The sequence below is a fragment of the Pyxicephalus adspersus genome, chromosome 1 (genome assembly GCF_032062135.1).
Source record: "Pyxicephalus adspersus chromosome 1, UCB_Pads_2.0, whole genome shotgun sequence".
Lineage (NCBI taxonomy): Eukaryota > Metazoa > Chordata > Amphibia > Anura > Pyxicephalidae > Pyxicephalus > Pyxicephalus adspersus.
In genome coordinates this window covers 39,100,887-39,114,011 of record NC_092858.1, presented here as the reverse complement: position 1 = coordinate 39,114,011, position 13,125 = coordinate 39,100,887, and the positions used below count along the sequence as shown (strand labels likewise).

Here is a 13,125-nt window from a genome sequence, read left to right as displayed (position 1 = left end):
TTGGTTTTATGTTTCCTAATTTGTTACGGTGGGAATACCTGCAAGTTAATCAATTATGCATGTCAGCTGTTCATTTTCTGACAAATGTGGGTGGATAATAGTTGGCATACCACGAGGCACAAACAGAAAATAATCACCTTTCAGTACATTTTGCTTTGTGGCATTTCGGTTTAACAATGTTCCCTTTATAAAACAATACAACTGGTAATTTGGGGTTAACTAATTAATATGTGTGTGTTTTCCCTCCACACTATCCATTTCTTATTTGAAATGATACTGGGGTGCCAATTAACCTGGTAGAAGGCCAGTAGTGGACCACAGAGATGGATGCATGGGGGTAGTGCTGCATCAAGTATTAAGGGGGCTATTGCTGCTTGTCGAACCTTATTGAATCAGTAGACCACACTCTTCAGCCCAGCCAAAACCAGTAAACCTTATCAGATTACTTTTACTATTTTTAATATACATTTAAAGCCAAAACCTTAGTTTTTTTGGTTTCAATTATTTTTTTAAGTATTACAAAGGAAGATGGAACAATTCAGCAAGAAAAATGAAACAAGAAACAACAGAAAAGAAAAAGGGGTGTAAGAAGTATCATATTACAATGCAACCCATTTGTAAAAAAAATATCAACAACTTTTTATGCTTTGAGTCTTTGATGGCTTTTTATAAAAGTCCAAGTGTACTGGTGACTTCATCACATTGAGAGGTTGACTGGGACCAGAGGAGGCAAACCCGCGTAGGACTCACCTGTACTGGTAACATTGGATTTTTAGGGGATCACCCCCTGCTTAGGAGCAACTGTCATACTCCTATCTTGAGCTTAAATGGGGACAATAATTCTGCTTACTGATTTGCAAGATAACGGTAACAGTGTTTGGAGACCATGAAACTCCCAGAGAGATATTAGGAAGGATGAGTGAAGAAGAGAGTGGGTGGTAGTGGGTGGAGCAGGTCAGCATCAATCAAGCAATGCGGTTCTGAGGGTTCAAGATGGTGCTGGGTATGGAGAGGTAATTCCTACTTTTAATTAAGCTGACAATTGTTAAGTTGACAATTGTTAAATTGATAGTTGTTAAGAATTAATAATCCTGTTAGAGAGAGAGATGTTCACATGTTCAGTCCCAAAGACAAAACAAGATATTTACTCGAAACCCAGGGAAATTAATCTTTTAGACAGTGGTCATAAAAGTTTATTGTTGGCACTCATTATCTTCTATACGGTATACAGTGAATGTCAGGGCATACTTTTAATGGCAATGGTATTTAAAACACCAGCATATTCCTTAAACTGAAAAAGTAGACTTCTATTGCCTTTTATTAGTCTATAGGATTGGTTACAATTATTATTTTGATATTTTAAAGTGTTAAGGGAACAAGTTCTTGTCAATGTTTAGCCAATCCAGCCGCTAGACAATGACAGCTCTCAAAGTTGGGTGGCCAGATTGGCTGAGCCCTACTATATATCAATATCAGGTAGAATGGGGCTCAGACAATCCTTTCACCAGATGGAGAATGACAGCAGTAATCATCCAGTGGCCTACTGTACCTGTCAACTGTGATCACAACTACCTGACTGTTACTGATATCTACTAATAAAGGCAACTTCAGTGGGCCTAATAAATTTTACTATTAATATTAGTAAATGATGCAGGCTTGGGGTTGATTTGCTTTAGAATATAATTCTAATCTGGGTTGATCATTTTTATTGCCTGATCAGTTAAGGTTATTATTATGAAGCATTATGACATAGTAGGAAACTTTTTAAAGCGCATATTAAAAATGATCTCGATTACTGGGAAAAGACTTGTACGGCGCTTTGCTCCACGATGAAGTGGCCCTGGTGTGCTGACTGCAATGGACACCTCGCTGCGCAGCTCCCTGTGACTGATGTTCGGGGTAGAAGGTAATGATGATGAATAGTCATTTCCTGGTCCTCCATTGCTAGTCTGTTAAAGAAATAGAGATTAAATTAGTGGATAAAACATGTACAGCTGGCTTATAATTTCACTAACGTGGGAGAAACAATGCTGTTCAATTTTCAGAAAACTCAGGATAAAGACACTTTTAACCCTTACTATTGTAATTGTACAATACTAAATTAAAAACCAGCTGGGAAAGTTTTTACAACTATAAAGAACATTTGAAGATGATTAAATAATGAAAGCCGGAGACATTTTAAAATGTTCAAGCAATGTAAGCAGTGAACATCACTTTCAAAGACTAATTTTAGATTGCAAAAGTCTATCTTTACAGAGGTTTCCCTACATGAGTGCAGACATTCCTTTCACATGCTCTGTATTTGAGAGAATGATGATGAAGCCCAGAAAAGCTGTGCAAGGAAGCATAACACCTTGGCCTAGCTGGAGCTGATTGTGTTTATCTATTCCCTGAAAATTACATCAAAGGTCATACATCCGTACAGCTAGTCATGACTAAACAAGAAATAAAATGCTTCCTTGCTCAGCTGTATAGGGCAGTAAACAGTCTTCCTTTCACTGGACAATTGGTTATTTTTATTAGGCAGTCTCACAGGTGGCCTCCATCTTGTGGAAGATTATGCAAGCATAGTATCTCTATGTAGCTTTTTACCACAATGGTCTTACACCTAAGCCTTAAGAAAATTTCTCAAAGGAGCCATTAAAATTTTGTTACAGGACCTGTGACTTGCAGTTACTCAAACGTGGGTGCAATATTAGCTCCCTAATAGATCTCAAAAAGGTATACTATAGGATTAGCAATTTTTTTAGTCAAGTCTTCCATGAAACAATAATATGTAAGCAAATAAATATTTAGCCCCACTACTTTAAATTGTTGCAATTAATGTCACAAAAGCATTATCATAAATTGTCCCAAAATAATTTTTAAGCTTAACTATCAAGCTATCGCTGAAATCACGAGCTGTAGCTGAGTAAAGTGTGTCATTGAATGTTTATTATTTGCACATTAATGAATATATTCAACTTTTTTCCACCTAATTATCCACATCAGCATGATTTAAAAACTGCAAATATATAAATACCTGCACAGATAATGGAGTGGAACCCCCGGAGTGACTTGGAGAACTGGGCAAAGACTTGCATGATAGCAGCTGTTGCTGTCTTTTTAGCGATAAGACCTTCTGAGCAACTGAAAATATAAAATATATATATATATATATATATATATATATATATATATATATATAAAGTATCAGTAAGTACAAGGTAAATTAATAGCATTGAAATATATGTATTTGTAGCACTTGAAATAATTCTTCTAGGATAAAGTGGATCTTCTAGGATAAGTGCTTCAGCAAATATTTTCGCAATATCCTGCTTACTTGCATGCAAAGATTTGCTAAATATAAAATATATATATGAAAAATTAGCTGGACAGGTTACCATTTTTTAAAGCTGAACTACAAGCAAACAAAGTCTCAGACCTCCACCATGCATACTGGTCCATGAATGAACTTAATTACACTGAAGATGTCATCATTCATCACAAATATTAGGTATTTTCTAAAAACATTTTCAATTGTAAATGGATGAATTTTTCAACCCCTACATTCTTAGCCTAAGTTCAAATTAGCAGTCGTGTTGCAATTCACATTTTTTTTAAAGCTACCTAACAATCAGAAGACAGCAAAGTAATATTACAGTACTATCCAAACAATGTGAATAGAAATGGTTGGGGAAAAGATGGTTAAAGATCTTAAAAAGTTGTCACTTCTGTGACTTCCGTAACTTTTAGGAAAGTGAATTGTCAACTATACTGTTTTTTTTTCTATGTTCTGATCCTGTTTCTGATACTTTATAAAACAGTTCTGAATTTGTTTTCATTAGAGCAGATGCTAACCTATGACCATTTTTGTCTTCTGTGGTTACTTGGTATTGCAGTATGGTTTGTAGTATGTATAGTTTTATCTGGTAGATGAGACTTGCAAGTCTCTTCCACCAAAATACTTAGTTTTGCTCCTAGTAACACTAGAAAACATGAACTGGAGTTTTAAATAGCACTTTCAGTGTTGAGTCAGTTAAATATATCTAATGCAATTTTTAGACAATCCTGTGTGTACTCATAGCAGACTGCAAGCACATATAGAGCCTATTGGACTAAACAGGAGGCCTTTCATTTCTGCATTGTTGTAATAAGATCCAGTGTTCAATTTATGTGTTTACTTTTCATTAGAGTAATTGAGAATTTCTAAGCAAGGCAATTTTTTGTAATTTAATTCCTTACCTTCACTAAAAACTCGATCCACATTTAGCCCATAAGTAGCACATGTCTCATAGTACATACATCGCTTCATGTCATTGCACAGACCTCTGGCTCTCACATCTTCAATCACCCTGGGGTTGTTGGAGCTAATTTTATCTGCAAGAGTAACACTTAGTTGAGTGAAATGGCAATGTGATACAGAAAACCAGAAGTACCAGATGAGATAAATATCAGTTATTTGTCTGCCCTGTCGCCTGTCAACATCCTACTGTCATTTCACACATAAAAGGCTTGTAGGAGAAAACCAAGAGGGGTTTTATATAAAAAAAGTTAAAGTGATATTTTTTTTTTACAAAATCATTCCAAATACCATCCCCCTTTCCCCCTAAAAATGCTTTTTCTCTTCTCTTTTCTGTATTTTACAGAAATACAGAAAATTAGCTAAAGCTAATTTAGCCATAAAAAGAGGGCTTACCTTGTGTTCCCACCAGGGCCACAGCAACATCAGACACGTTACGATAGTTTGCCAGAAGAGCATAGTATTGGAATATGTCCTGAAAACTTGCCTCATTTTCCAGGCTGAACACAAAGATGACACCATCCACCCAGTTAGAAAACTAAAGGGCAAAATGTGAAAAGGTTTAATCAATACACAATCTGTCACTGGGCATTATCAGTTCAGTTTTAAACTATCTTCACATTCCCTAAGGAATAATAAGGATATTTTCTCAGCCTGTTCTCATTAAAGTTGAATCCAGACAGTCAAGAGGGGAAAATGAAGATCATTTTTCCTTGCTGGTACAATAATGCTAGCTTGACTTTTTTTTTATTATTGTGTACATGTAGGACAGGTTGTACAGATAAATATAATTGTAATCAGAATTTATTAGATGAAGCTTTGAAATTTGAAAGACAAAAAAATGTGTTAATGGGTGCTTGCTGAAAACCTTTGTAGAATATCACATGAATTGTGTACATAGTTTATTTTATTATGTGCTTATTAAAAAAATACACTATACTCTCCCTTAGATTGAAGAAACTATCCTTAAAATGCAGATGCCCTCTTTTTGTTGTACCATAAATCACACCTCATATAAAGCAAAGTCTCACTTTCTCCTGTTCCATTTAGTTGGGTAGTGTTTACAATCAATGTTCTCCAGGCATCCATGCCCCATTATACAGACACAACTATAATCTCTATTTTGGTCTCTACCAGTCATTTCTGTGATTATGTGTGAAGTTTGGTCACCTCCCCACCAGGGGTGTAGTGGGGCCGGCACAGGTGGGAACGCCATGCCTTTACTTTCTTCGGGAATGGGCACACGTGCCCACTCTTATTTTGCAAAGAATTCCCCACGGGGTAAGGAGAAGGACCTCACTGGGGGGGGTGCACCGGCCAGGGTCACAGACCACGTCCCTCGTATGGAACTGCAGGCTCAGGGCGGTGGGTGGGATGTCTCTCTGAACACAAGCCGCCCACTCTCCCATTGCAGGCTCAGGCCTGCGATGGGAGATTAGGCGGGTTCTGGTATCATGAGATCACTCTGGGGGAATTTTCTTCCCCTTTAAGTGACACATAGGCAGGGGTGTAGTGGGGTGGGCACATTTACGATCCACCCTTTTCTTTTTTTACTACTACACCCCTGCTCCCCACCAAAATACAGTTCAGACTCAAGTCATGGGAACAGATCAGATGCAATACTGATGACCCTGGACCCTGCTCAGCCAAAAGTCAGTTTGGCAAGGGACTTCCAAGTCAGTTCTGCCCAAAGGCCGAATGTTGGCTATGCCCACCACTGATACACTGAAAATGATAATGGAAGACTGTAAATAAAAACACTGCAGAAAACAGCATTATTATGTCTAATGATTTAATGACATTTATTGAACATTTGTAAGTCCACATTCAAGTTTTATATTATTATAATTAATAAATATACATAGGAAAGAAGGATATTATTTGCAGTGCTGCAAGCATTCAAAGCACTGTGAATGTAATCTGAGTATTTCCTGACATTTATAATTGGATAATATGGAGTCAAGTTACCAAATGTAAATGGTTTTGCCAGCTGTCACATTCAAAAATGCCATATGTCATAAAACAACACTTTAAGGGAAGAGGAAGGAAAGTGAGAATATACAAACCTATTTTCATTGTCATTTAAAATTACATGCATTTATTACCTTTTTTATATGTTTAAAACAATTATTTGCAGAATTCAGAAAAACTGTGTGTTAAATTTGATGTTTAACATTTTTAGTCTTTTCTACATTTTGAAGAAAGTTGAATATTGAGCATTTTAAAAATGGCTATATTGTATTTGGTATTTTATTTGGGGGAGTCCATGTTAATCAGAGACTCATAATTTACAATCTATCTCTGATAATCTCTGTTTTAGCATATCTAGCATCTAAAAAGCTGTGTCACCATAAACCATGCCAACCTATGACAAATTCTTCCATTCACTGTTCCCAATTCTTCCCTAAATCAGTCATAGATACCTTTGCATCTGGTGCCCCCGCTTCTTCTCTGATCAGCAATAGGTAGCTTTGGCCCTCCACACTAATCTCTTTCTTGAACTGATCACCTGAAAAAACATAAAAAAATGTACATTTAATGAAAAGGAATACAACAAATTAACATGTAAGCAGATTGATTACACTCATGTAGTTTTCTAGAAACGACGGGAGAGAATATCACATTCACATTTAGTAATATATGAATATTCAGGAAAAATCTCACATTGAACTTTTGTGAGGTTATATTTTTTAATTCTACTTGTCGCAGAGCTAAAGTCTATAATGTAATATAAATATTGTGTACACTATTGTTCGACAATGAAAATGTATGATCAGGCATGCTTTTTATTATAGAAAGGACAAATGACATCCCTTCTGCAATTAAATATACCAACCTGCTTGTTCACTACCTATTTCTTAAAATAAAAAAAAGTTAGTGACCGGGTTGACGCATGCACTTCAACCTGGCCTGGCCAATCAAGATGGCTGAAGATTGGGAAGTGTAGAGAGTAGCAGAAGAAGATAGTGGCCCAGATGGAATAGGGACAGGTGGGTGTATTTAAAAAAACTGCAAAAAGGCAAGTATGTTTATTTTAATGCAGAATGGACATTGCCTGGCCATTCTGCAATAAAGGACCGGTAGTATTAAGTTCATGCAGTAGTGCAATCATAATACCTAGGCTGTCAATTTGACAGCCTGGTTTTGCACAGTTCATAGAGAGCAAAGGCAACTGAGAGACGATAGAAACCACCTTCTTGGTTAACCCTTCCATGGTTAGAGTGTTTTTTCCTCTGTTTTAGCCTGACCCTATGAACACTTTATTTATCTTTTACCTAATTCCAAGTCATGTGTTAGTAGTGATGTAAATAAGCCTAAAGCACTTTATTACTAAAACCTGACCAATACAGGACAGAGTCTGACTTGCTATGGGTAATATATTTGTTCCTGGCATGTTTTTTTCATTAGGCTAATGTATGGTTTATGACTACATAATTACTTACTGATGCATTTTAAATACAAAAGAAATATAAAGCTAATAAAACTGAACTGTGATAGGTGCAGTGGAATGGTCTAAATGATCCACAGGACATAGGCAAAGATCAAATGTGTTTCACTGCTCCATGCATGCCACTGACACAATAGTCACATCTGCCATTCTATCTGCTCCTTTGTTTGAGGACAAACCATCAGCTATGAAAAGAAATCGAATGAAAGCTGAGGCATTGGGATTAGGGAGTCCAAACTATTTTAGGCATAGCCTAAATAATGACAGGAAATTCTTCAAGAGTCTAAATTAAATTAATAGCATTACTAATCAGTTTCTTTCCTTCCTTAATATAAGTCTATGTGTACAGGGTGATTTCATTCCTTTGTGTCACTCTCCATCCATGGCTGGTTACCTCCCAACTTCAGAGGACTTCCTAATTTCCATGGTAACTGAAACTAGAGAGTAAGAAAGAATGTTGTCATAGTGCGTCCACTGTTCAGTAACCATGGAAACTAATAAAAAAAGAAGCCATAGAGCAAGAAAGCGGATGAATACAGGCCATGTTTTGGGTAAAGATAGGTGGTACAATTGTTCTTTTTAAATGTCTTTAAGCCTGACTTTAGCATTTAGATCCATGAAAAAATATTTTCTTGAAGCTGCAGGTCAATGTTTTTTAGTGATTATTTCCTATTTAAATGTGTTTTTTTCTCCTTACATACCATGTCACACACAGTGTAACTTGGCTAATAACTAAAGAGCATATTTGCAATTCACTCCTCTTTATTCACTTTAAAGATGTGAACAATCAAAGGAAATGTCAGCTGGGTAGCAAATAATTGCCCGCACGTCTAGGCTGGATGATCAAAAATACCTTTAAGTTTTTTATGTATTCCTAGAGAATTTCTAGAATTATTTTTCAATTCAGCTCATATAAATACCACCTTTTTACCAAGCCGCCCCATGCTAGCTGAAAGATAAAATCAGCCTCTCAGCTGCTTTGCCTTTTCTATAGGAGGACATGAAAATGCTGGGCTAGCAGTTAGAAAAGAGGACAGGATGGATGCTCTTTGCAAATACCGCAAAAAAAATTGGAATGGAATCTGTACAACTCAGAAAAATGTTCTCAACATTATTACCAACAATTTTCAGCAACAAGTGATCTTAGGGCTGTGGTTTAAATTCCAAACTCTCTCATCCATTTTATCAACTCAACCATCAAGCGCTGTGATTTAGTCGTTGGATAAAAGTTAAATTTTATGTTATATTGTTCTAATATTGTAAGTGCTCCTATGCAGAATGGCTTTATAAACATAATACAACCTTCTTTAAACTCTGGCATTTTTTTTAATTACAAACCTCAAATATATATTTTTTTTATTAGCTGGGAAGACAACCTGGGATCTTTCAGCCTCAAGATCAATGTGTTAGGTATACAGGGTTATTATCAAAGTGTTGGGCAGGATGAGAAAGGCAATATATCTGCTCACAAGGGAAATCCAAAAGAAATTTGTGATAGCAACGGCATGATCCCCCAAAGCTGTTCTAGCTATAGCTATGCGACTGTATCATTCATACACACACACAAATGTCTTGTGTAAATAATGTACAATGATGACAAGTATTAGATTGTGAGGTCATTACATGAACAGAATGAACTTCTCCGGCACAAGATCAGATGACGTTTGCTCCTGTGAATGTAAAAAAAAAATATTGATACCACTGTACACATCGCAGGATCGGCACTTCTTTTCACATAGCAGGAAAAGCCCCTTCTGATATCGGGCATAGAGAGAGCAGGCCGAAATTTCCTGGGATACATGAATTAGATATACGTATGTAGTTAAAAAATGTGGTGATGTTGTGGTTCGATTGATTAAAGCTTTTCCTGATATGCAAAGTTCTCATCTTAAAGCATTACAGGTGGATGCTGATGTATGTAGAGAGCAGTGACACATATCAGAAAAAGGCCACATGTGTTTTTTACATGCAGCATACTTTGAGGTGTATGACATGCAGGCTGTGATTGACAACCTGGTTTTAACTTCTCCCACACACACTGGAAAAGAGTTTTATGTTCACTCATTATGCACTGATGACTTGATTATAAACTGTATGTGGCAGCAGTTTTTGTATCTATCAGCTAAAGTGGTTAATTTCAATTTATTTTTCAGTAAATCTAGAAAAAAAGCCTTACGCTTTTATGATATTATGCCTAGGGAACAAGATGAAAAATAAATATTCTCTAGGCTTCTGTCTGATGTAAAAAGCAAATACAGAATTTGTAAAGCAAACAAATTTAACTGAATTTTCCTAAAGTAGCTTAGGAAAATATTTGTTTGTATTCCAAACATAAATAGCACCCATGTGCTTTGATCAACTTGTCTGCATAGTCTATCTGAATGTTTTGGACTAGTGGACCTAACTGTTAACAACACTGTTATTCGTCCCTCCCCTCAGGCACGTTGTCCTTGCGTCACCTTTGATTCTGCCCTCTCATTTACCCCTAAATTGAGAACATTTCCAGGTCCTGTTGCTTTCACCTACACAACATGCTGAAAAGCCGCCCCTATCCCCAGAGACCTCCAAACTCCTTGTACATGCTCTTATCTCTCGTCTGGACTACTGTAACCTCCTCCTCTCTGGTATTCTACTAACCCGACTCTCTCCTCTACAATCTATTATGAATGCTGCAGCCAGACTCATCCATCCTTCCCTCCGCTCCTCTTCTGCTGCATCTCTTTGTAGTTCTCTTCATTGGCTTCCATTTCACCTTAGAATCAAATTCAAATTCCTTTGCTTTTCCTTCAAATCCCTCCACAGTTCTTGTCCCACTTACCTTTCTGACCTGATAGAAAAATACTCCCCTAGCCGCTCTCTCTGCTCCTCCAATGACCTACAATTGACTTCCTCACTCATAATCTCATCACACGCACGGCTCCAAGACTTTTCTAGAGCTGCCTGGACTCTCTGGAATCGTCTTCCTCGTCCTGTTTGGCTTATTCATACTTTCTGCTCATTTAATAGAGCACTCAAAACCCATCTTTTCAAACTTGCCTACCCATCTTTTTTTTGTCTTTTGAAACCGTCAATACTTCCCACCACTTCATATTACCCCTCCTTTTGTTTGTTACTTTCCCCACCTCCCTGATTGAAGGTTCTTCTTGGCAGGGTCCTCACCTCCTGTGTCACTGTCTGTATTTGTCTGTCATTTGCAACCCATATTTAATGTACAGTGCTGCGTAATATTTTGGCGCTATAAAAATCCTGTTTATTATTATTAATAATAATAATAATAATAATAATATTAAGACATTTACCAATGATCTGTAAAATCCATATTTAATCTTAGGCTTTTATTTCCATTCAGTACATCTAGAGAAAACCTCTGGGCCTTGTGTTACTCTGGTCAATAATGAGATAAAACAATCTATTGCATTCTTGGTGTGAAGATAAATCCTCAATGTGACATAAGTCAATGCTGAATTTTTGGAGCAAACATAATCTATTGACTTCACCAAAACAGAAGTTTGATGGTAATGTCATAAACAGGAATAGTGACATGGGTTTGCTTTCAGCATAGCACACTTGAGTATCAGTATCATTAAAAGGCAGACAACGGTAATATTCACATGAAGCTGCTTGTACCCAACGTTTTTTCTTCATTCTGGTAAGAAATTACTTACTAAAATATTAAAAAATCATATTCTGAAAACAATTATTACAAATTACCTGTGTCTAAAACAGGGTATAATTCTAATCCAAAAATTATTCTCATGTCCTATTTGAAGCTGAACTCTGGGCACAAATAGTTTTTCAATATATACCTCAATGGCCACAGAGAATATATACCCACTTTGTTTGCACCATGCCTTTACTAACTCAGATTCTTTATAAAAGTACCAGCGACATCATCACTGTGCTGCACATACCCTATACAGAGCAGAGCTGTAGGAGGTACCCATCAGGCCCACTTACTATAGGGTTCGTACAGAAAACTACAGGGGGGGGGGGGGAGATACTGGATCTGTCACCCTGCACAAAGAAAGAGAGCAAACGTGACTGGACTTTATCATAGGAAACCCGTGCAAAGTGCAGGAGATGTTTTTTGCTGGATTGCTGAACACATCTGGAATTAATGCACAGATGACACCAAGAGAGAATAAACACAGCTCTGGTATTTAGACATTATTAGTTTAGAGTTCAAGTTTAGGAGACCCACAATACACATATTACAATTCTCCCAGCTAAGAACCTGAGGCAAAACCACCATAAACACCTAGAAGAAACACATTAGGATGTACGTGTTGCCTTTTCTCCTTCTCAGTATATCAAAGCTGTCAATGTTCATAACACCCACAGGCACAACATGTCTCACACCAACTAGTAATGATCTAAATGAAGGGGAAATGGGTTAAGGGGGTCAATAATTTGCATGTTAGCAAGCCTCACTGCTTCAGACAGCATGATGAAGTCATATTTACCATTTTACATTCTATGTAATTGGAAAACGTAGAAAGGTTTAATTTAGACTAATGTTCCTTAACAGTTACCTAACAGAAACGAAGGGGCCCAGCCATATTCGGGCTCCACTCCAACCAAATAATAGGCATTGAAACCAATTCTTTTTTTTATCCTGATTTATTTTCTACAGCAGAATTTTGCATTCAAAGTGCATATAAATCCATTCAATGAACTTCTCTTCTTTGATCCTTCTTGATCTGTTCAATATACCTCGTTATATCTGTTATAAGAATACATAACATACATTCGTTATATCTGTTCAGTAGGTGCTTAATATACGTAATATTCAAGTCAGAAATTTAGAGCTATTTTGTGTCCTGATTGCTTTTTCATGTGTTAACCCAAGAGATCTCCAAACTTTTGCAGTACAAACACTGTACAGCCCCAGTGCTGTGGATATTATGTTAATAGGTGGGATTTAGCAGTCAGTCAACCGGGGTGATCCAACAAACCTGAAATGGATCTGATCCAGGATTGAAAACATTTATCAAATATTATCAAATGATTTTAATAAATACTTTCCAGGTTAGCTGGAATACCCATGTTCCCCCATTGTGATTTATCTTCTCCAGTCTTGGAGAATTTTAATAAATCAGACCTTAGTCTCGCAATTGCAATCCAAAAAAGAAAGTATATAGTGTAATTTCAGATAAAAGGAGCTGGGTCTCGCAGGGTATTAAAAGAGATAAAACATACAGAATGCATATTTGACAGCTGTAATGTGTATGCATTGCCTCATATATATATTTTTTTTGCCATGACATGCACTTTATTGTGCTAATATATGGAAAATCCTTTGATTTTGTAAAAAACCAAGTAGAAAATTCATTTTTTTAAAACATATATAAATCCAGACAAAAACATGTAAGCAATTTAAAATAGAAAACCTTGC

At 36.6% G+C, this 13,125-nt stretch overlaps 1 protein-coding gene across 4 annotated transcripts in view; it reads right to left on the bottom strand.

Moving 5' to 3' along the window:
• The window catches only part of AGAP2 (ArfGAP with GTPase domain, ankyrin repeat and PH domain 2), a 158,505-nt gene that overhangs the window by 28,236 nt on the left and 117,144 nt on the right, over positions 1 to 13,125 (bottom strand). For all 4 annotated transcript variants that reach the window (XM_072407173.1, XM_072407174.1, XM_072407171.1 and 1 more), the window contains exons 4-8: positions 6,706 to 6,791; positions 4,679 to 4,820; positions 4,225 to 4,359; positions 3,023 to 3,129; positions 1,797 to 1,949 (exon numbers count right to left, since the gene is read on the bottom strand). In XM_072407173.1, coding sequence (XP_072263274.1) covers positions 1,797 to 1,949; positions 3,023 to 3,129; positions 4,225 to 4,359; positions 4,679 to 4,820; positions 6,706 to 6,791 — 623 coding nt within the window. The remainder of the gene's footprint in view (positions 1 to 1,796; positions 1,950 to 3,022; positions 3,130 to 4,224; positions 4,360 to 4,678; positions 4,821 to 6,705; positions 6,792 to 13,125) is intronic.